This window comes from Lolium rigidum, chromosome 6, assembly GCF_022539505.1.
Source record: "Lolium rigidum isolate FL_2022 chromosome 6, APGP_CSIRO_Lrig_0.1, whole genome shotgun sequence".
NCBI lineage: Eukaryota > Viridiplantae > Streptophyta > Magnoliopsida > Poales > Poaceae > Lolium > Lolium rigidum.
The window spans coordinates 80,543,061-80,567,656 of NC_061513.1; the positions used below are offsets into that span (position 1 = coordinate 80,543,061).

The following is a 24,596-nucleotide window of genomic DNA, read 5'->3' on the forward strand; positions in this document are numbered from 1 at the left end:
AATAAAAATATAGTTTCAGGGGAGGAACCTGATAAGTTGATGAAGAAGGGGATGCCTTGGGCATCCCCAAGCTTAGACGCTTGAGTCTTCTTGAAATTTGCAGGGATGAACCACGGGGGCATCCCCAAGCTTAGACTTTTCACTCTTCTTGATCATATATCATCCTCCTCTCTTGACCCTTGAAAACTTCCTTCACAACAAACTTCTCATAAACTTCATTAGAGGGGTTAGTACTCAAAAAATTTGAATCCACCTTGGTCCTGTATTGGCACATTGCAAGAACTCAATAAAACATTAGCTACAGCTCTCTACGTCTAGAAAACCTCGCTTAAAGTCCACAAGAGACAATGCAAAAAACAGAGACAGAATCTGCCAAAACAGAACAGCCAGTAAAGACGAATTTTAATAAAATACTTCCGTTGGTCAAATCAGAAAACTCAAAACTAATGAAAGTTGCGTACATATCTGAGGATCACTCACGTAAATTGGCATAATTTTCTGAGTTACCTACAGAGAATTTTGCCCAGATTCGTGACAGCAAAGAAATCTGTTTCTGCGCAGAAATCCAAATCTAGTATCAACCTTCGATTAGAGGCTTCACTTGGCACAACAAAACACAAAACTAAGATAAGGAGAGGTTGCTACAGTAGTAAACAACTTCCAAGACACAAATATAAAACAAAGTACTGTAGCAAAATAACACATGGGTTATCTCCCAAGAAGTTCTTTTCTTTATAGCCATTAAGATGGGCTCAGCAGTTTTAATGATGCACTCCCAAGAAATAGTATTTGAAGCAAAATAGAGCATCAAAAAGCAAATTCAAAACACATTTAAGTCTCACATGCTTCCTATGCAATGGAATCTTGTAAATAAACAAGTTCATGAAAAGCAAAGTAACAAGCATAGGAAGATAGAACAAGTGTAACTTCAAAATTTTAAGCACATAGAGAGGTGTTTTAGTACCATGCAAATTTCTACAACCATATTTTCCTCTCTCATAATAATTTTCAGTAGCTTCATGAACAAACTCAACAATATAGCTATCACATGCAGCATACTTTTCATGATCCACAAACATATAATTTTTATCTAGTTCAAGAATAGTGGAATTAAAACTTTCAAACTTACTTTTATCAATAATATAACAAGGTAGTTGATCAATCTCAAGAGATATGGGACTCATAGAATAAGTCAAGAACTCTCCAATCCCATTTTCATTAGAAGTACAATTAATATTATCAAGTAACATAGGACCATCATCTAGAGCTTTATCATAAACATTTGCCAAGCCAAATTCTTTAGTACCATGCATTTCGACATCAGGCACAAACAAAGCATTATCATAAGATTTATCAAAGTAGCATGGATTATCATATATAACAGTAGCATAATCATTCTCACAAGTTTTACTCATAGGCAATACTTCAAGAGAATCCACAGGAACATAACATTCAACCTCTTCCGGTAAGCATGGAGGACAATCAAATAGTGTAAGAGATAAAGAGTTACTCTCATTAGGAGGTTGGCATGGGTAGCTAATCCATTCTTCCTCCTTTTGTTCGTCGCTCTCCTCTTCTTTTTCATCCAATGAGCTTTCGGGTTCATCAATTTCCTCCTCTTTTTCATCCAATGAGCTTTCAGGTTCATCAATTTCTTCTTCCACCGGTCCCTGCAAACTGTGAGTGCATTCTTGTGCATTAATGTGTCTCTCTTTATAATCAAGGATATAAGGATTCCTACTGGTAGCATTCTATGCAAGAATTAAGGATAGTAGAGACATAATCTTTAAGGCCCTTACAAACAACACAAGTTTCATAATTCTCAACCATGAAGGATTCTATCTCGGAGGCTCCCATAAACAAGACAAATTGTTCTACCTCTTCGAACCCATAATGAATATAGCAATTCCGATTATAGTTCTTAATTAAAAATTCCTCACTAAAGCCACATTGAAATTTAAGATGTTTAGTATCCTGTTGAGAGCAACAGTTTATATCATGGCATTCAAGCAAGATTTTAGCAATTGTATTCAATTTTTCTATCATAGCACTCATTATTTTACCAGTTCTTGATTCTCTATAACAATTATAACATTCTATAAGCTCCAAGTAGGTTGTAGGTTCTCCCATAACAGCAGTTTTTAATTTTTAGATTTTTCAAATTTTTATGGATTTTTGGGTATATGAGGAAAATAAAACAAGACAAAAATAAACTAAGCAAAAGTAAACTAAGCAAACTAATACTAGACAGAAATAAACTAAGCACAAATAAACTAGACAAAAGTAAACTAGCAAAACAAAATAAAATAAAAGTAGAGAGAGATGTAGAGTGTACTCCCCAGGTGAACTTATGAGTAGAGCTATTCCTCCCCGGCAACGGCGCCAGAAAATAGTCTTGATGACCCACAAGTATAGGGGATCGCAACAGTCTTCGAGGGAAGTAAAACCCAAATTTATTGATTCGACACAAGGGGAGGTAAAGAATACTTATAAGCCTTAACAACTGAGTTGTCAATTCAGTTGCACCTGGAAAAGCACTAGCAACGGGGGTGATGTGAAAGTAGCAGTGGTATGAGAGCAATAGTAACGAGTAACACGGCGACGGTAATAGTGATATGAGAGCAATGGCACCAGAAAACAGTTGACATGTAGAACAAGTATATGATGATGAAAAATGGACCGGGGTTCCCAGCTATCTACACTAGTGGTAACTCTCCAATAACAAGTGTTGGGTGAACAAATTACAGTCGGGCAATTGATAGGATTGAAATAGCATTAAGACAGAATATCAAGATCATTAATCATGTAGGCATGTTTTCCAATTATAGTCGTACGTGCTCGCAATGAGAAACTTGCACAACATCTTTTGTCCTACCAGCCGGTGGCGATCGGGCCTCAAGGGAAACTACTCGGATATTAAGGTACTCCTTTTAATAGAGTACCGGAGCAAAGCATTAACACACCGTGAAAACATGTGATCCTCACATCACTACCATCCCCTCCGGTTGTCCCGATTTCGTCACTTCGGGGCCTTTGGTTCCGGACGGTGACATGTGCATACAACTTGTAGATACAATCTAAGCAATAAGTATAGAGCTCAAATCTAAGATCATGGCACTCGGGCCCTAGTGACAAGCATTAAGCATAACAAGATTGCAGCAACAATAACTTCATAAACTTTGTAGATAGACAATCATAATGTAACAATCCATCGGATCCCGACAAACACAACACCGATTACATCAGATGAATCTCAATCATGTAAGGCAGCTCATGAGATCATTGTATTGAACTACATAGGGGAGAGAATACCAACTAGCTACAGCTAGAACCCGTAGTCCATGGGGGAACTACTCACGGAGCATGATGGAGGCGGTGGCGTTGATGGAGATGGCTTCCGGGGGCACTTCCCCGTCCCGGCGAGGTGCCGGAACGAGTTCTGTCCCCCGAATTGGAGTTTCGCGACGGTGGCGGCGCCCACGGAGTCTTTCCGGAGTTTCGTCAATTGGTACTGCGTTTTTAGGTCGAAAGGGCTTTTATAGGCGAAGAGGCGGCGCAGGGGGGCACCTGGGGGCGCCACACCCTAGGCCGGCGCGGCCTAGGCCTGGCCCGCGCCGCCATGTGGTGTGGTGGCCCCCTGGCCCCTCTCCGAGTCTTCTTCGGTGTTCGGAGCCTTCCGGAGAAAATAGGAGGTTTGGCGTTGATTTCGTCCAATTCGAGAATATTGCCCGAACAGCCTTTCGGAACCAAAAACAGCAGAAAACGAGAACCGGCACTGTGGCATCTTGTTAATAGGTTAGTTCCGGAAAATGCATGAAAACATCATAAAGTGCAAGCAAAACATGTAAGTATTGTCATAAAACAAGCATGGAACGACAGAAATTATGGATACGTCGGAGGCGTATCAGTCGCCAACTTTTGCCCAGTCGATAGTTTGTTGGCTATCGGCAACCAAAGCAACAGTATTTTCAACGGCGACCTTCATATTCTCATGACGCAGCTTCAGCCCAAGATCTTCTGGTGGATCAAAGCATTTGGCCAGATTAAGGAAAGTTGCGGGTTCCTCTTTCTTTGGGAAGAAATAGGGAAAAAGCCGCGACAGCCCTGCTTTAGCGCGATCAATGCCTTCGCGTGCTTCTGACCCATGAAACTCGAGAAAAGAAAGGGCGTCGAGAAGAGGATCATCGTCGGGATCTTCAAGTTCAAACTCTTGACCCGTTCTATCTGTCAAGGAAGAAACTTCTTGAGCAACAAACGAGTGCAAAAAGAAAACACAAAGGATACGAAATGGTTCAGATACTTACTGAGAAAGCGGCGACTTTGCGTCTTTATACGCTTAAGGATCGCTTCCTCGCGAGCAGATTGTGCAGTTATATGCTCGCTCAGTGAAGTCTCGGCAGCGTGAAGTCTCTTCCTAAGATCTTCGACACTAGCAGCTTCAGTCTTGGCTTTGTCAGCTTCTGCTCTAGCATTAACAGCATCTAATTCGGCCTTCTTACGAGCCTCTTCACTTTGCTCTAGTTTTTGAGCAAGTGTATTGGCACGCTCGTTAATAGCCGCCATTTTTTCTGCCAAGAAAGGCAAAACTTCGTTCAAATATCGACAACAACGAAGTAACAGAGTAATGGTAAAAAAGAAAGTAGCAAGGCATCACCTTCAGTTTTGTTGGCATTATCACGATACCCAATGAATTGAGCACCGATGCGAATAAGCTCTTTGATCATGGGCTGTTAAGAAGAGAGAGGGACAAAGCAAGAAAATTTTGGTATGAGAGAAATATAATGGCATTCGAAGCAAACAGAGGAAGTATAGACAGGTGACAAAAGTATGGAGAACTTACATCATCCAAAAGAGGGTTAGAAGAGCTACTCAATTGGAGACTCGGCTCCGGAATCGCTTCGGTCCTTGCCCTTTTTGGCGAAGGGACAAGGGGGCTCGAAGGAGGAGTAGACACGCCGACGTTTTGTTGAGGAGGCGAGGATTCCTCTCCTTCAACTCGCGGCTCTGAAATAACTAGGGTACGTGACGTACTCGTTCGAGCAGCCACATCCAAAGTTGGTGTTTCTTCGTCATCATCACTGTAGAAAAAGAGGTGGCAGCATAAAAAGCAAGGCAAAGAAAATTCTTCGAATAGAAAAATAAAAAAGAAAAAGGAAAAAGACAGGGAACTCACGAACTGATGAGACTCTCGAGATATGGGTCATATGCTGCCTTTCGCGGTGAAGGAGCAACTTCTTCGGGTTGGGAGGTCCCGGAATCTTCGACATTACTCCTTTTCCTTTTGTTCTTTGGGGAAACGACAGGAGGAGGAGATTGTGCTGAGGTAGTACCTTCAGAAGCAGCATCCTTTTCAATAGATCCCGCAGATTTTCGAGAGTCTGCGGGTTCATTCACAAAAGAGGGGGCCTCCTGGTTGTCATCGGCGACAACGGCCCTTTCCTCGACATCTCCACCTTCAGGAAGAGGAGGAAGAGAATCCATAGTAGGATGGTTCTGCAGAAATATAACGACAAAAGAAATATTAGAGAGATATCAAAACAATGAGATGCGGGAAAAGTTCGGAACAAGATAAAAATTCGAGAAGACAAAATACCTTGGGGAGAGGATTGGTGGAGTCTGTATGGTTCCACGCGGCAAGAGGAAGGAATAGGATCCCTCTTGCTCAGCGAGGAAATTCTTCGAATAAGTTTTTCCAAGTCCTTCACAGCAAGATCTTTCGACAACCTATTGGCGTCATTTTCACCAGCATACGTCCAAAGGGGATTTTTGCGAGCTTGAAGAGGCTGCACTCTAATCCGAAGGAAGTAGGCAGTGATTTGAACACCAGAAAGCTCTTTGCCTCGAGTATTTTGAAGTTCATGAATACGAGACATAAGCACTTCTGTCGCCTTTTTCTCTTCTTCGGAAGCTTCAGCATCCCAGGAGCGGCGGCGTTGAATTTTGGCACTTCCGTCAAAAGGGACTATGTTGTGCTCTACAGAGTTGGCACTTTCTTCGTGTATGTAGAGCCACCTTTTGCGCCATCCTTGGACAGAATCGGGAAATTTGACGTCGAAGTAATCGACGTCAGTTCGGACACAAATAACAACACCACCTATGTTATAAGTGGCGTTGTGGGAGCCATTGCGGCGGAGGCAGAAAATGCGTTTCCAAAGAACCCAATTTGGAGTGATTCCAAGGAAGCATTCGCACGGGGTGATGAAAATAGAAATATGAAGGATGGAATTGGGGGTCGAGCTGGTGCAGCTGAATCCCATAGACAAAGAGAAGGCCGCGGAGGAAATCGTGAATTGGGGTAGAAAGGCCGCGGATGAGATGATCAACGAAACTAACCCGGTACTCCATTGGAGGGTTGGGGTAGCTTTCTTCGCTGGGAAAGCGAATGGCGTCTTCTTTCTTCATCAAGCCAAGCCTCTTCAGCATGTTGACGTCTTGGTTGGAGATTTTAGATCTCTCCCACTCAAGATCTTCAGCGGCCATCTTGGATTCTGGAGTACTGTGGCGAGTGAGTCGCGTGCGCGGTGGCATCAACAGCACTGGAAAAAGCAATGCTCGTGCGTGCGGACGATCACACAGAGTTGGGCGCAAGGGAAGTTTTTGCAGAGGGGAACAGATGTGCGGCGCAAGCGAAGGAGTGGACCGAGGTTGAAGAAAGGTTTATATAGGCTTTGGGAGAAGTAATGAACCGTTGGATGAAGAAATCATGTGGTGAAAAAAGATCCAGTAGATAAGAGGGTAAAAAGGTATTTTTACTGAAGTGGAACAGCACAGGCGTTACCGTACGTGCGCCAGGAAAAGCGGAGGACGTGTGCCCCCCACTTGCACGACGTGTCAACGTGGTGGGAACAATGGACCCACAGGGCAGAAAAATCCCGACTATTAATAGAGCTGAAGTGAATTTGACAAAGGAAAGTATGTCGACAAGAAAAATAAAAGGAGAATGGCGACAGGAGAAGTTATTTGAATACTTGGGGAGCCTTTGGTCCGAAACAAGTTTTTGCCCAAATGCTCGGGGGCTACTTCGATAAAAGTAAAATTTCGACTATGGCAATATAGAAATTGCGGGAGCCTACAACCAAGCACAAGTTCTTGGCTGTAGCCTCGGGGGCTACTCCCATCGGGAGCGCTGTTCGCGCACCCGAGAGAAAAAAAAAGAGAGAATATCGGGAAATAATGGCAATATAGCAACAAGGTGGACTAAAATGTTGAGCCTACAACCAAGCACAAGTTCTTGGCTGTAGCCTCGGGGGCTACTCCCATCGGGAACGCTGTTGGCGTGCCCGATGAAATTTAAAAAGGAAAAGAAAGAAAGATAGAAAAGCAAGAGAGTATATTTCGAGTTATAATTAACTCTACATATACTCCCATCGGGAGATTAATATAAGTCATATTTGACTCGATAAAATGTGCCATTCCAACAGCCGGAAAAGCACTCGACAATATATTCTCAGAACGCCAAAGTTGCGATCAATTTCCGAATGCCGCAAATTTGCGAAGGTAAGACCCCGGATCCGTTCGCTGGGCGTGGCATCGCCGAAGACTGCGCTCTGCTACTTTTATCCGTATCAACGGATACGAAGAAAAATCCTAACGGACGCGTTAGGTACTCGATAAATTTGACCGGGACTCGACAGAATGGTAAGACCTTAAGCGGCACCTGTCGAAGTTTGCACCAGTATCCCGAGATCATGTCCAGGGACGTGATCTTGAAGTAGGTTTTTGCGGATTGCCACTAGAGCAGTTAACTAGTACTTGATCCGTCAGATGAACTAGCCCCAACTACCAATATCCCTGTACAATACAGAAATTTATATAAAGAAATATAGAAAAGTTTAAATTGTCGAATAAAAATAAACAATGGAGATTTTCCTTGACTCTACGATTCAAGCAAAATCTCGGGGGCTACTGACATAGGCATCCCAAATGGGCCTGCCAAAGATAGTACCCGGGGTTTAATGAAGGCCCACTACCCGAAGAATAAGAAGGTTCGAGAGCCCAAGATATATTAAGGAAAGTAGAGTTGTAATAGGAAGTGTTGTTTGTAATCCGGCGGGATGAGTTAGAAACCGTCCCGAACTACGTAACTTGTACAAAACGAAACCCTCGGCTCCACCTCTTATATAAAGGGGGAGTCGAGGGACGAGGAGATCATCGAATCATTGTTCACAAACCCTAGTTTTCGTAATCGTCGAGTACTTTTCGGCTGAAACCTTCGAGATCTACTTGCCCTCTACTTCTAACTAAACCCTAGCCTATAACCCGTAGGCATTGACAAGTTGATCCCTTGTCATCCTGTACCTACACATTCAATAACGAGATAATCAGTGGATACCGTTTTTCCAAGAAGGGTTGTGAATACTCCTTCAGCTATTCCCTTATGAATTATAACAGAGTTATCAGTGAGAGTTATTCCTTCTCCACCTTCAGTAAGTCCCCAGAGTGTCAAAGATTTATAAATACTTTCAGGCATAAGGCAAAATTCAGTCATAATATCACAACGGGCATTAATTTTTTTACCATCAATAGTAACTTTAATAGTGGGGTCCCACATTGATGGTTCAGAGTTTATTGGAACATAATCAAAATGCTCACGAATCCGACCATACCCTTCTTTCAAGCAAGATACATGTGTCTCAAGAGTATTCAATCTATTATAAACACTAACGAGGGATGGATCATAATTATTAGTGGAGCTAGACGATGCAACCAATTTTTTATGGCATTAAAAGCTTGATCCCCATCACAGTGAAGGAAATCTCCTCCCACTACAGCATCTAAGGCATATCTATAACGAAGAATAAGCCCAAAATAAAAGTTACTAAGAAGCAAACTTAGAGTCATTTTAGGTTAAGTTTTACTATAAGAATCAAAAATTCTAGACCAAGCTTCTTTAAAACTCTCTTCACCACCTTGTTTAAAAGTGAAGATCGATTTCTCAGGTGATAGAGTAACAACTACAGGACTAGTCATGATAATAAAATAAAGTAAATGCAAGTAACTAATTTTTTTGTGTTTTTAATGTAGAGAGCAAGATAGTAAGTAAAGTAAAACTAGCAACTAATTTTTTTGTGTTTTTGATATAGAGAGCAAACAAAGCAGTAAATAAAGTAAAACAAAGCAAGACAAAAACAAAGTAAAGACATTGGATGTGGGAGACTCCCCTTGCAGCGTGTCTTGATCTCCCCGGCAACGGCGCCAAAAAAGAGCTTGATGCGTGCAGTTGACACACGTCCGTTGGGAACCCCAAGAGGAAGGTGTGATGCGTACGATAGCAAGTTTTCCCTCGATAAGAAACCAAGGTTATCGAACCGAGTAGGAGTCAAGGAAGCACGTGAAGGTTGTTGGTGGCGGAGTGTAGTGCGGCGCAACACCAGAGATTCCGGCCCCAACGTGGAACCTGCACAACACAATCAAAGTACTTTGCCCCAACGTAACAGTGAGGTTGTCAATCTCACCGGCTTGCTGTAAATAAAGGATTAGATGTATAGTATGGATGATGATGATTGTTTGCGAAGAACAGTAAAAAACAATTGTAGTAGATTGTATTTCAGATGTAAAGAATGGACCGGGGTCCACAGTTCACTAGTGGTGTCTCTCCCATAAGATAAACGCATGTTGGGTGAACAAATTACAGTTGGGCAATCGACAAATAGAGAAGGCATAACAATGCACATACATATATCATGATGAGTACTATGAGATTTAATCATGGCATTACGACAAAGTACATAGACCGTTATCCAGCATGCATCTATGCCTAAAAAGTCCACCTTCAGGTTATCATCCGAACCCCTTCCAGTATTAAGTTGAAAACAACAGACAATTGCATTAAGTATGGTGCGTAATGTAATCAACACAAATATCCTTAGACAAAGCATTGATGTTTTATCCCTAGTGGCAACAACACATCCACAACCTTAGAACTTTTTGTCACTGTCCCAGATTCAATGGAGGCATGAACCCACTATCGAGCATAAATACTCCCTCTTGGAGTCACAAGTATCAACTTGGCAGAGCCTCTACTAGCAACGGAGAGCATGCAAGAACATAAACAACATATATGATAGATTGATAATCAACTTGACATAGTATTCAATATTCATCGGATCCCAACAAACACAACATGTAGGATTACAAATAGATGAGCTTGATCATGATAGACAGCTCACAAGATCAAACATGATAGCACAATGAGGAGAAGACAACCATCTAGCTACCGCTATGGACCCATAGTCCAGGGGTGAACTACTCACACATCGATCCGGAGGCGATCATGGCGATGAAGAGCCCTCCGGGAGATGATTCCCCTCTCCGGCAGGGTGCCGGAGGCGATCTCCTGAATCCCCCGAGATGGGATTGGCGGCGGCGGCGTCTCTGGAAGGTTTTCCGTATCGTGGCTCTCGGTACTGGGGTATTCGCGACGAAGGCTTTAAGTAGGCGGAAGTGCGGAGTCGGGGGAGTCACGGGGGCCCCACACGCTAGGGCCGCGCGGCCCCCTCTAGGCCGCGCCGCCCTAGTGTGGCGGCGCCCCGTGGCCCCACTTCGTATCTCCCTCGGTCTTCTGGAAGCTTCGTGGAAAAATAGACCCCTGGGCGTTGATTTCGTCCAATTCCGAGAATATTTCCTTACTAGGATTTCTGAAACCAAAACAGCAGAAAACGACAATCGGCTCTTCGGCATCTCGTCAATAGGTTAGTACCGGAAAATGCATAATAATGACATATAATGTGTATAAAACATGTGAGTATCATCATAAAAGTAGCATGGAACATAAGAAATTATAGATACGTTTGAGACGTATCAACCGTCTCTGGCGCTCTTTGCACACCGGGCCTGCTCCAGGGGTCTCCCGGCCCATGACCGGCTCCTGGCCCGGTGGCTGCCAGACCGGTTGGCCCAACGCCCAGTCGACCGGCCTGCCCCGGTTGGGCCCTTTTGCGTGCTGCGCAGCCCACCCGCACCCCGGCCGGCCTGTTAGCCGGCGCTGCCGGCCTTTGCGCCGGCCTGTCCGGAACCCGGCCCGGTGGACCGGCTGGCTGGCCGGCTGGGTCGTTTTTCTGCCCGTTATTCTCCCCGATGATTATATTTTATCTTGGACTATAAATAGGCCTTCTTCCACCTTGGGCTGGGTAAGTTCTTCCACTCTCTCTCCTCCATTGTTGACTTTGAAGAACTTGCCCTATCTCTTGATTCCCCCCATGATTCTTGCTCATTCTTGAGGGATCTAAGAGAGGAGATCTAGATCTACAATCCTCACCAATCCATTTCTCCTCTAAGTGAGGGGAACCCTTTGGATCTAGATCTCGGAGTCATTTGTTGATTTCCTCCTTGTTCTTCCTATCTAATCTCATCCTAGCATCTATTGGTTTGGTGGGATTTGAGTGTGAATGATTTGAACACATTTGGTGTTCTTGCTTTGCATCATTGCATAGTGTTGAGCTCTCCACCACGATTAGTTTGAGTGAGAGACCGTGAGCTTGTTACTCTTGAAGGGTGACCTCCTAGTTGGCTTGGTTGGTGTTCCGGTGACCTCTTCGTGGAAGGTTGTGAAGGGGCCTGAGGCTTCTCATTCGTGGAGCTTGTGAAGTGGGCCCGAGGAATCAAGACACTCCATCAAGCCTCGTCAACCGCCATCAGCGTCCCTCTTCTTCTTTTAATAATATGCAACTTATTTTTATTGAGACATTCATGACTAGAGAGTTTAGTTCAGTAGCTCTTTCATATGCATGAAAGTTTTTAATGTGATGGTCTTCTATAATTTAAACAAAACTAGACACAAAATAAATAAAGGTCGCTTCAAGGTTTAGCGAGAATTCTAGGCTGCTTAAAAAACAAAATTCAGAAGTGTGCAACCCGAGAGTTTTAATATATGTCCAGTGGCGTTCCTTGGGCATCCAAGCTTATGGTCTTAACCGTTCTTCGATTGCTCTTGGTGTGGTGTTCATCCATTCTCTGTGAAAAAACTTCAACACAAAACTTTCTTCCCATTATTTTCTATGGGGTGACATTACTGGTACAAGGATAATATGCTTGCTGCTATTTTATTCATAGATAAAATTATTTATTCATGAACCAGAGAGCACATAATGTCCTACTCATTCTAGTATATTATGCTTAAAAGAATGGTTCTAACATTAATACACGCCAGCTTCATCCCTCCGAACCGCCCCAACTGTACCACCTCTCCGCGTATTTGCCACAACAACATCGACATTAATTTTCACGCACCGCATGTATGGTGCTATCCATCACGGTGTGTTTGTTGACCGACACCATGACCCTTTGACCCACTAGTGCTTGACCCGAGAGATCACAAAGGTAATTCTTGACGAACAAGTGTGTTGATAGCGGGTTTTGGTACACCTCGAGCATACCGTATGGCCCACAACATGACAACCACTCTAGCAAAATCAGCCCTTGACAAAAACTCCATCATCCTGAAAAGCCATTGTTTTCGGTGATGAATCCTCGTTCGTGCCTATGTGTGCTCTGTAACTCCCTCATAAGCAAGATCCCACACACATCTCGCGATCGTGCAATTATTAGAGAATGTCTCATGAGTCAGCCTCGCCACAGACGGCTCATGAACTAGACTCCATCTGCTTGTGGTTACGGACATCGCCCGCCAGTAGGGAGTGTTGAGGAAGGCGCCATAGGAAGACACGAAGCTTTGACGAGACATGTACCTTCCATAGGAATTACCTACCCTCGTTTTTTCTTCTCATTGGCCGAGCTGGCCGCACGACCCTCCAGCCAATCCCCTCTCATTTTCTTCGTTTAATACATGAGACAGTACATCGAGCAGACAATTAGAGTTCGGCTCTTTTCGTAGTGACACAGCCAGCGATTATACATCCTCCTACACACACGAACATCTAACTAGCTGCGTGCAGTTTCGGCAAACTCTAGCTCCCTTCAGCATTTTACTTGTTTCTATCGAAATAAATGGGCCTCAAGCCATACTAGAAGCACATAGGGAATCCAAGCACCATTGCATTCCTCGTTTCTTCTTTCTCAGTAATGTTAAAGAGCATCTCCATCTTTCTATTCTTCTTGGGAATAATGCCTTTTCGCTATTCCATTCTTTTCTCCACCATTTCCGACAAAATTTTCCTTCTATTTGTTGCTACCCATCCAAGTGGCTTCCTTCTTATGTTTTTTATAACACTTTCTTTGTCTACTTTGGTTTTGTTATGTCACAAGAGAACTAATTTAAATCCATACCTAGCCAAGCTTAAACACTTTCATGCAACATATGGTTGGATGACTAGGGGGACATTAGTACGTAGCCCACCTAGGGTTAAACTTCAGGTCTGACAGCTTTGGTGTTTCATAAATACGAAACTTTGTTTCAGTGGGCGGCAACGTTTCAGTCTATAGCGAGTCGTCTGCAATGACATCGTCAATCTTAAGATCCGTCCTCTCTGCCTCTCACTCGAAGATGCTCATAGGGTTGAGTGTGCTTGTTTGCGTTCATAGGAACGAGCGTATGCTTATATTTGCGAGCGTATTGTTTATTAAAAGAATCACTTACGCTGAATGCCCAATATTCTGTTCAAGAAGACACAACCAACTAACAACGTTTCTGTCCACCTTAGGGCATGTACAATGGTGATGGCTCAGCTGTCTGTAAGAGATAATTATAGATGATTTTGGTGATGTGGAGGAAAGAGAATGAGACTATCTGTAAAGTTACAGACAGTCTGTAGGCTTCTTACAGACACCATTTTTACTGTTGTATGAAGGGTGTCTATAACTTATACTCACATATAGCTATGACTAAAAATAGATAACTTACAGACAGACTATTGTATACACTGTCTGTATCATTGTCTATAGATGACATGAAGTAGTATTACAGATAGTATCCATCTAAACCAATGTACATGCCCTTACAATGGTGATGACTCAGCTGTCTGTAAGAGATAATTATAGATGATTTTGGTGATGTGGAGGAAAGAGAATGAGGAGAGAGAAGGAGGCTATCTGTAAAGTTACAGACAGTCTGTAGGCTTCTTACAGACAACATTTTTACTGTTGTATGAAGGATGTCTATAATTTATACTCACATATAGCTATGACTAAAAATAGATAACTTACAGACAGACTATTGTATACACTGTCTATATCATTATCTAGTAGATGATATGTAGTAGTACTACAGACAGCATCCGTCTAAGCCAATGTACATGCCCTTAGAGTTGTCTAAAGACAGAGTAGATATTATATGCCTAACAAACTAACAGAAAAGTTAGCAATTCCAGCGCAAGACAAAAGAGAGCAAGCAACAGTCGCATTTCATCACAGAAAACTAAACAGACACCTCTTCCAACCCCAAAACAGCACTAACACGTTACATGACAGTCGGAGCTCACAAGGGAAAAAAAATCTCGCCGATGGGCCCACCGAGCAGACCACGTTATCCATGACTCCGCCGCGGTCAAGCCCCAAGCGAATCCTGTCCGTTGAATCCAGCCCGATGCGTGGGCCCTCGCTCTGCATTCCAACCGAGAGCAGAGTGGGAAAAAAAAGAAGAGAAAATGAACAACAACAACTCGAAGCCTTCAAAAAGCCAAAGCCTCCTGCTCTCCCTTGCAGAGAGACAGACAGCCACAGCGGTGTGCGTGTGCGCCTGCGCCTGCGGGACACCAAACACCAACCTCCCCACACACACCCTCAGCCCCCCACCTCTCCGCCGCCGCCGCCGCATCCTCTCCGCCGCCGCCGCACGGTCTCCGTCCCCGAGGTGAGCGCCTGCCCTTCCTCCCCTCCCCTCCCCGCCCCGATCGCCGGACCTCTCCGTCCGCGCGTGCCCGCGTCCCGCCAGACCGCCTCCCGTGTCGGCGGCGGCGGCAGCCTGGGGCGCGGGCGATCGCCGCCGCGCACACCGATCTTACACTCCATCGCGTCCGATCGTGCCCCTCGCCCGCCGATCTCCCCGTTTCCTGCCACAAATTCCGATTGCCGCCCGCGCGTGTTCCCGCGGCGGCCGCTACCCTTTCCCGGGGACGATCGGGCGCGTCCCGGTGACGCGGCGGCGTACACGTGCGCGTTAGCCCCTAGTGTCGATCGGTTTCGGCGGGGACAATTTTTGCGCCGAGGAGATCGGGATAGGATTTGGGGATGGGGAACATCCGCCGTCGCCAAATCCCACGCCACAGTTCCCCGTGTTAGATTTGTGTTCCGGAGAAGGAACAAGGATCGTCGCCTTGTCCTCGTGGGACTGTTCAGGGCGGCTATCCAAGCAGTACAAACGGGAACTGCTCTTGAGCGGCCTTGATACATAGATAGATAGATAGTCCTTGATTGATGTGGAGTTTCCTCCATGTTCCCTGTAACAATATTTCACGTTTGATTACTGGCTGGTAGAATGCAGTACGTTTGTGCTAACCCTTGATGTCATCCGTTTCGCGTGGCAGATTTGTTATGTGGTAGGAAGTGCATGGGGAGGAAGGATGCCGGAGCTGCGTAGCGGAGTCCGGCAATCTCGGCTCAAGGCGAGGAAGGTCGAGGACCTCGACGTGGAGGACCCAGCAGCGAACTTGGCAGGCACAGCGGCACCAACGGTGGCGGGGAGGCGTGGGAGAGGGAGGGGTGGGAGGGGTGCGGGGCGAGGAGCTGGGAGGGGAAGGGCGGGTGGAAGAGGGCGAGGCGTCCCGGTGATTGACTTGGATCCGGACCAGCCGTTCGAGGTTCTTCCTGGGCCTGCTGTTGCTGGAGGTGCTGTGGGTGGTCCACAGCGCATCAACGAATTTGCTGACAAAGTTGGCAAGATGGATGGCGCGAGTCCTGACAAGGTCGGTGGAGGTGAAGATGACGCATCTCCAGTACCAGAGAAGGTACTTGTTCGAATACACTATGCCTCTTGCTACTAATTTCTGTGTTTTGATTTGATTTTCCCCTTGCAGAAGATAACGATAAATCTTTAGTATGTAACAACTATTACTTGCTTGGCTATGCATAATTTTTTATATATAACAGTCCACTTCACACTTCGCTTATGCTGCCGTGATCATTAAGTTATGTCTATGCTAGCGTCACGCCTCTGTGCTCCGTATCATGCTATGTTGTGTTCCATTTAGTTAATTTATTAATTTTGTTAGAGCCCATTAGAAAGTAGTAAAGACTAAAGACTGTAAAACAATATAATTTGAAAAGAATCAATCGCATCGTCTTTCCCCTTGTACTTACTTTGTCATGGATTGTAATAATGCTACATGAGAATCTCCGGATTGTGCGCTCATATTAATACTTGTATCGTTTAGCTCCACTTATATCTGTTCCTAAATTTGGAAGGATAGCTTGCTAATCCACGTGGGGGAAGAGAAAAGAACATGCGAGTGGGATTTGTTTCTTCTTAGTACTATGGACTGGAAATGCTGGATATCATTTTCATGTGAAGAACAGGTCATAGTATGAAATAATTGTAGTATAAATAATCGGAACCAGCCCCAGACACGTGTCATTAATTTATAGCAACTAAGTGATGTGTCAGGTCAGGTGTAGCGACCTCCAATTATGTTTTTATCTGGGATGACTTTCGTGGATTCCTGTACATAGTTTCTTTTAAATGATATTAAACTGAAGTTCTTCAGATTTTTATTTTTGAAATATTAAGAACCCAAACACAACCGCGAGGACTTGAACCACAGTGGCTGGAATGTACGTCAACTCCCCTAGCCAAGTGACCTAGGCTCACTTCTTGTCGGTACTACAAGTTGCTGCTTCGTATCTCTCAATATTGGTATTACATCATGCAAGCTTTCTTTTTCCAACTTAGGTTCACATGTAATGAAGTAAAAGAATACTAGTTTAAGCACAGACGTAATTTAATACAACACATGTCTTATCTAGCTGCAGATGTGAATGTGCTGTGGTAAAGAATTGGGCTGCTGCCCACTAGATGAATGTAACTAACGGAAGAAATTTAGGTGGACATGCGTAAATAAGACAGGTCCAGCAAGATATTTCATATCCAAATTACAGAAATTATGTCACGAGATCGATCGAAGGCTAAAAGCCGAGGACCCCGTACGCATGTGGATGAGTGTTTGAGGTTTTCTGTAGAGACTAGAGAGCCCGTGTTGTCTTCTCTTTTCCATAGAGCGGGCTTGTCTTCTGCCCCCTCCCCCTCTTTTTGGAAGCTTAAGGTTCCCGTGGTCTGAAGGTGGAAACTCCCTCAAAAAGGTCGTAAATATAAATAAGATGACAACCCATATCCATACTGGCCTGATGTGGAAGCTTCTTAAAAAAGGTCGTAATAAATAAGATGACAACCCATATCCATACTGGCCTGATGTGGAAGCTTCTTCAAAAGGTTGTAATATGGAAGATAGACAACCCATATCCGTCATCTGCTTCTAGGGCAGTTAAAGCTTGAGCATTAGGATTCGCCTTTTACGCATCTAGTAATTAAATGTGGCATACACATTCAAGCTGATCATTGTTTATCTAAATGCCTGTCTATACCTTGAATTTTGGCAGGCAGTTACTTTCATTTTCTGGAATCACACTGTACTTGAAAGATGTTTAATTTATATCAGTAGAATCTTATCGGTGGATACCTGGTTGGTCAAAGCTAGCTTAAAATTTTCTTCCAGCAGTACAGGTTGGCAATTTGAAAGAACTGATTATTCTTGGGATAATGGGTTGAAAACTTGAAATGCTAGTGACATGATGAAAACTAAGTGCAAATGAAAATGAAAACTAGTCATCCAGTAAATATAATCTGTTTTTAATCATTTGCAGGTTCAAGTAGGCCATTCTCCGCAATACAAGGTAGAGCGGAAATTGGGCAAGGGTGGTTTTGGACAGGTTTATGTCGGCAGAAGAATTTCTGGTGGAACAGAGCGCACTGGACCTAATGCTTACGAGGTTTATCTTTACTGCTGTTTCTTATGTCTTCAAAAACTATTTTAATGTAACATGATGGTAATATCGATGTCTTCTCTCCTTGCAGGTTGCTTTGAAATTGGAGCACCGCAACAGTAAGGGGTGCAATTATGGCCCTCCATATGAGTGGCAAGTTTATAGGTAATAATTACATTGTAATTGGCTGACAGCGTCTATATTCTTACATAATATCTTGCAAACCATAAGATTTCTACATATGTGTGCCTCTAAACTTTATTTCTCCTCTGCATATTTTACAGATTCCTAGTTATATTTTGGATCCAATTTTTTTTTCATCATGTAACCGAAGAGTGAATGCTTAATTAATAACTTTCTTTGTTAGTTCTTTTAATTGATTTGGCAGTATTCTAATCTATTGAGAAATAAAGAAGGCTTCCTTATTGTCGTTGTTCACTACTTACAAGAACCATTTGTAATACTTGTATCACCAAACTACTTCCCCACTTATTCTGATGTTTTTGTTGTGCATTTGTTTAAGCTCTCTGAACGGATGTTATGGCATACCGTCAGTTCACTACAAAGGCCGCCAGGGAGACTTTTATGTGATGGTTAGTTATATAAACATTTTCTATTTCATTTGAAAAAGTTCTTTTGCAACAATGAGCTCAATTATACGTCTGTTTCAGGTAATGGATATACTAGGGCCTAGCCTTTGGGATGTTTGGAATTCTGTTGGGCAAGCGTAAGATGGATACACCTATTTTGCTTACTGTTTTAGTCATATCTGTTTTCAAATAAGAACAACTGGGTGATAACGAATGTTTGGAGCAGGATGACTCCAAGTATGGTTGCTTGCATCGCTGTAGAGGCAATCTCTATTCTTGAGAAACTTCATGCAAAGGGGTAAGTGATGTCTTGTTAAAAAATTTCTTTGACACTCTTGACAAATTTTCCTTTAAGATACAGCTTTCCCGTTTTATATGTTTATTCTTAAAATATTTTTCCAGGTTTGTTCATGGAGACGTTAAACCAGAGAATTTTCTACTTGGCCAACCAGGATCACCTGATGAGAAGAAGCTCTTTTTGATTGATCTTGGTTTAGGTATGCCGTGGCAAATTTCTTGTGATTAATAATTCATTCTTTGCCAAGAGTTGAGTAGATCATTCCTTTTGTCACACAAATTTAGGACTCTGCATATCATAATCTGCATTTTAACTATATTATATACCTAACACCAATATAAACAAGTGCTCACTCCTACCATTTACACTCAGCATCGAGATGGAAGGAAACATCGTCTGGACAACATGTTGACTACGATCAGAGGCCTGATATTTTTAGGTTTGTTTTTATCTAAGGTTCAATAGTTTTTCATCTCCTTACAGTTTTGAGATTTACCAATTACCTTCTTTTCGGCAGGGGCACAATAAGATATGCTAGTGTGCATGCCCATTTAGGTCGTACTGGTAGCAGAAGGGATGATCTGGAATCACTAGCATATACATTGATATTTCTACTCAGAGGAAGGTTACCTTGGCAAGGCTATCAGGTTTCCTCTTTTACTGCAGTTTCTGGTTGCAATTAAGAGTTTGAATCATACCTCGTATATTGTATTACACCCACTTGCATGTAGAGTGAAGTGAAACAAACTTATTATTTGCCAAACTATTCAGTGAATATGATAGTCTCTACCTACGTGATGTAAACCTTTGTGTTTGACTTTAGCTAAATGATGTGCAGGGCGAGAACAAGAGCTTTCTTGTTTGCAAGAAGAAAATGGCTACCTCTCCAGATCTGATGTGTGTTTTCTGCCCGCCTCCTTTCAAACTTTTCCTGGAGACTGTAACAAACATGAAATTCGATGAAGAACCAAACTACCCGAAGCTGATTTCCGTCTTTGATGAATTGATTGAGCCCCAGCATTTGAGGCCTATTAGAATTGATGGTGCTCTAAAGGTCATTTTATAAAACTGTTTCCGCCTTTTGTCCAACAAGCCTAGTTGGCGCATTACCCATTCATACAGTGAGCTTGTTTAATTTGACCTTTTGTCATTTTCATATTTAGACTGGACAAAAACGAGCAAGAGGAAATCATGACGAAGATGAACAACCGAAGAAAAAAGTTCGACTCGGAAGCCCAGCAAATCAGTGGATTTCAGTATATAATGCTAGGAAGCCTATGAAACAAAGGTAACAAAATATCTCGTAGCTTTTTAGGTTGCACATGTCAATGAGTCTTCAGTTGCCACAATGCGCTATACTTTATAAACATTTTGTGTGATGGATGATCTGAAATTTTTCCATAAATATTTCAATTTCAAAGGAGGCACACGGTGTACATGATTCAAGATTTTGTGAGTTGTTTCAGTGCTCCATGCCAAGCTTTAATAGATGCTACAGTTGTACAATTGCACTACCTAGATTTTCTTCTGGAAACTACCAATGTTTCTGATTTTTACAAGAAAACCATGTGCACCTCATTAGTGAGTTGCCAGTTTGAGCGAGAATTTACAGTCGATTGTATTATACTGTTCTCAGCTAGTTGTCTAGTCAATAGCCATGGTTTTCAAATTGCCCTTCTAGTAACTTCTTGTTTCCCTCCTCTCAGATACCATTACAATGTAGCAGAAGCCCGGCTTCATCAACACATAGATAAAGGGAATGAAGATGGATTGTTTATTAGTTCGGTAGCATCTTCAACAAATCTTTGGGCCCTTATTATGGATGCCGGAACTGGGTTCACATCACAAGTCTATGAACTTTCACCAATTTTCCTGCATAAGGTATATTATCGATTCTTCAACATGCTGCTCTTCTCTTTTCGGGTTCCTAAGTTGCCTATTTATTTTACTCTAGGACTGGATTATGGAGCAGTGGGAAAATAATTACTACATTAGTGCCATAGCAGGAGCTACGAACGGAAGTTCCTTGGTGGTTATGTCAAAAGGTTTGTTGAGTTTCTTCTGTCATCGAATGGTTATCATTTATTGGTAAATTAAAAACATCAATGGTTATTTGTTATATATATTTAGGAAATTAGTATTTGTCCTGCTTATGCTTCCCATAACTTTGCTAGCGTTTCCATTCAATGGTAGATAGCTGACTCTTTTGTGCATGTAGTGGATGCACTGTTCCCAGTGTTTCTTTTTGTCGATAATTATGACATGGATGAGGTTAACCTAGATTGGTCATTTACTCTTTCCAGGAACCCCTTACACTCAACAGTCTTACAAAGTTAGTGAATCGTTTCCGTTCAAGTGGATCAATAAGAAATGGAAAGAAGGTTTTCATGTTACATCAATGACCACTGCAGGGAGCCGCTGGGGTGTAGTTATGTCAAGGAACTCTGGATATTCTGAACAGGTATTGTGGCAATCCATGAGTCAGATGTGAACTATACAGTGGGCATGTGAAAGAGCATGCAGAACCAAGTTCTGTTGTTTGAAATCAAATTATTGCTACTTCATTCCTCTTATGTAACACACAGGTAGTAGAACTGGATTTTCTATATCCCAGTGAAGGTATCCACCGGCGGTGGGAGAATGGATATAGAATAACTTCTACAGCAGCCACTGGTGATCAAGCTGCTTTTATATTGAGCATTCCAAAAAGAAAATTAATGGACGAGACACAAGAAACTCTTAGAACATCTGCTTTCCCAAGCAACCATGTGAAGGTAGGACCATACCATTTGTTCTTTAGCACATTTCATAACTAATATGCTAAGTTTTTGGACTATAGGAAGTTAATAGCTGTCATCTAGTTTTGTTTCAATCTGCATGTGTGTTGCTTCAGAATCCACTCTCTGTTAGTTCTCACTGATCTGATATTTCTGTTAGTTATTTCCTTTCTCTTCATAATCCACTCCAACCAAATATTTTATTCTTTGTTGCTGTTTGTTGTTGCTACAGAGCTTTTTTCCTTGTTCAAACAGTAACTTAATCACCGCTCTAATGTAGACATATGTTGTCCTTTGTAGGAGAAATGGGCCAAGAACCTTTACATTGCCTCTATATGCTTTGGCCGGACAGTGTCTTGAGATTTACATGCACACCAAGCTCAGGGCTGAGCATATTCAAATGATTTGACGTGGAGAAACCCAGCAATTTTTAGTTGCTGCTGTGATGCTCTGTATGTGTAGGTAAATTGCGTAGCTGAACATTACATCATGGCCAGAGTAGGGGCGCTCTAGAAGAACTTGGATGAAGGGATGACGGCCAGCTAATAAGGAGATGGTGATGCGGCTGGTGGTGGTGGTGCTGACGCTGATGGCGTCAAGTATTTAGCATCAAGGTGCTTTTGCTTCACTCCAGCTGCTGTGCAGAGTATGGGTGGCCTCCTCCTGTTTGGAGGCATTTAACCTGTGAAAGCCCCATGTGTATATAGCTCTATCATGTTCTGAATTTTGTAACTGGAAACAAGTTCCATATTCCCAGATAGACCGGGAGTGTCTAAATTATTATGCGAGATGAACCGAGTGTACTGATGAATTCGTGTATCAACTCCATTAAGCCCATTGCATTGATGGCATGATGTTGATTTGCTGATCATTCTCTTATCTTAGTTTTGCTTTTGCACAAGGAAGGCTTATAATGTACAGAGCTCCAAAGAGTGGCATTTCCAGTAAATGATCTGGAAGTAGTGTCAGAGCTACGAGTAAGGGCACAACTGTAAAGAGGGGGAAAGGAGAATTGTGTATAGCGAAACCTTGGTCTGAAGACATGAAGTACTGAAGGAACGGAATCTCGGTGCAACATCCAGACTTCGAGATAGGAAAGCCAAACCGTGGCATGTTGCGGTTCTTATCATCTATCTATACTATTACTAGTTTAATGTCCGGTTTTCGAATTTCTTTGCTCACTGTTATTATGTTTATAGTCACCCCACTCCGATAACGCATCACTTTACTCAGTTATCCCTTTGCTCCAACATTTCACTTCATGATTTGCGTCAGTGTTTTCTCAAACTCTCGCAAATCACCACACCAGAGCTCATGATTTTGGAGTTGCTACAAAGAAATATAGCACATGCACACATCCTTGGGGAAAGAAAACAAATTGTACATAGCAACCGTGATCAAGATTCTTAACATCGCCTTTCGAGTTATAGTATTGTACTACATGCAAGCTGAATTTTTGAAAATTCTGAATCCTTCATTTGTAGTCTTAAGGCTGATGTGTGGCTATCTTAAATCATGACAAGTCTATGTGAAGCTGTGAAAAATAAATTGGTGTGCATAAGCATGTAATAGCATTTTGCATACAAATGGATATATACATTCTTAATATTGCCCTTTGAGTCATCGTACCGAGTTACAAGCAAACTGGATTCTACATAAATTTGGAACCTTTTCCGGATAAAATCAATGTTATGATCAATTATTCCGTTAAGTTGACCGAGAAAATAATAATGTTGGAAGCACTGAAGAGATTGCTTAAAATAAATCCAGCAAATAAACATACCGTAACTCAAACTAATTGAGTCCTAGAAGATACCCACCAATCTTTTTCTCGGAGCAATCAAATAATAGCACAAACCCAGGAGATAATTTTTATCTTCAGCAATATGAAAAGGAAAGGTTATGCATGTAGCTTGCTTTCAAAAAGGAAAAGGAATACATCAAGTTTCATAATTTTTTGAACTTAGCACTTCCACTATACATTTTACAAAAATGCAAAAAAAAAACAAAGTGAGATTACAACATTCTCTAATGCATCAGGTTTTCTTTATTCACTGTAAGTCCATCAACGAGAATTTTTTTGTTGCACTTATTATCACAGCTTCTTGTAATACCTTTATTTGATTGCACTATCATTTAATAAAAGATTGATACCGCTGATTAATGATACTATAATTGTTAGAAATTAGATTGGTACAACTGCTCACAGTTTTTCCATCCCACGCGAAAAGGAAAGACGAAAACAATTATGTTTTTCTTTCTCCTTGCGCGTACTCGATCTGTATGTCATCTCGATTCAACATTCAAACAAGGAGAACGAAAATAGTAGAGAGAGCACGAGCGCCACCCCAATTTATTTCCTCACCCTTGGCTCGGCGTCAGCGAAAAGGAAAGGCTTCATCTTTGTGCACGAGTGTGTTGCTCATCACGGGGAGGGTAGCTGGAGCACGACGGAGATCGATAACGTGGTTTTCTCGCTATTTCTTCAGGTCTGGCGAGATATTTTTCTCGGCGTGTCGCTAGCGTTCGTCTACGACGACGCTTGGGCCGGGGGGAGGTGATGCTCTGGAGAAAGGACGTTGGTACGAAGATGGTGGATATGTCGTTATTCCCCAACTTCATCGATGGAATGCGATGGATCTTAGTTCAAGATAGCACGGCGACGTCTCTGGTCGACGTGCCACAACGACATGTGCCTGGCTGCCTGCAGCGGACCTGTTCATCGACTCACAAAAACTTGTTGGGATGGTTCTCTCTTGGATCTGGCAGTGGTGGAGGCCAACATCTCTTCTAAGGTGCCTCTAGGCAGCGTTGGAGTTTGGCGAGCGTAGGAATCCTTAAGAATAGTTAGGAGTTTTTCTACAAAGTTCTCCTTATGTAGTTTTCATGTTTATTTACTCATGTTACATTATTTTCTATTAATAAAATACGTGGGTTGTCTAAAAAAATACTAACAAAAGTTGGCTAGAGCTTAATTAGGCTTAAAGCAAACACACCCATAGATCATGATCCAACGGTTCTGCGACCATCTCCCCACCACAACACAAGAAGAAATCAGCGATG

At 42.7% G+C, this 24,596-nt stretch overlaps 2 protein-coding genes across 2 annotated transcripts in view; one reads left to right on the forward strand and one right to left on the reverse strand.

The window, feature by feature from the left end:
• Window positions 1-14,904, reverse strand: part of LOC124662853 (B3 domain-containing protein Os03g0620400-like) — a 34,939-nt gene extending 20,035 nt beyond the window's left edge. Inside the window, exons 1-2 of the mRNA XM_047200639.1 lie at window positions 14,689-14,904; window positions 14,416-14,496 (exon numbers count right to left, since the gene is read on the reverse strand). Coding sequence (XP_047056595.1) covers window positions 14,416-14,496; window positions 14,689-14,904 — 297 coding nt within the window. The remainder of the gene's footprint in view (window positions 1-14,415; window positions 14,497-14,688) is intronic.
• Window positions 14,703-22,404, forward strand: LOC124665173 (casein kinase 1-like protein HD16). Its single transcript, XM_047202574.1, has 17 exons — window positions 14,703-14,746; window positions 15,420-15,839; window positions 17,749-17,874; window positions 17,960-18,033; window positions 18,392-18,461; window positions 18,540-18,595; window positions 18,685-18,756; window positions 18,861-18,955; window positions 19,129-19,195; window positions 19,274-19,403; window positions 19,595-19,810; window positions 19,920-20,044; window positions 20,463-20,637; window positions 20,711-20,801; window positions 21,060-21,217; window positions 21,342-21,530; window positions 21,834-22,404. Exons 2-17 carry the CDS (start codon window positions 15,456-15,458, stop codon window positions 21,891-21,893), a joined length of 2,088 nt encoding a protein of 695 aa, XP_047058530.1. The 5' UTR covers window positions 14,703-14,746; window positions 15,420-15,455; the 3' UTR covers window positions 21,894-22,404.
• The last annotated feature ends 2,192 nt before the right edge of the window (window positions 22,405-24,596 follow it).

Bases quoted from the DNA above. Each gene is read 5' to 3' on its own strand.
- LOC124665173 (XM_047202574.1), top strand. From the start codon at position 15,456: ATGCCGGAGCTGCGTAGCGGAGTCCGGCAATCTCGGCTCAAGGCGAGG. The intron at 18,596-18,684 runs GTAAGATGGATA...TGTTTGGAGCAG, and splicing joins TGGAATTCTGTTGGGCAAGC to GATGACTCCAAGTATGGTTG. The intron at 18,956-19,128 runs GTATGCCGTGGC...ATTTACACTCAG, and splicing joins TTTGATTGATCTTGGTTTAG to CATCGAGATGGAAGGAAACA.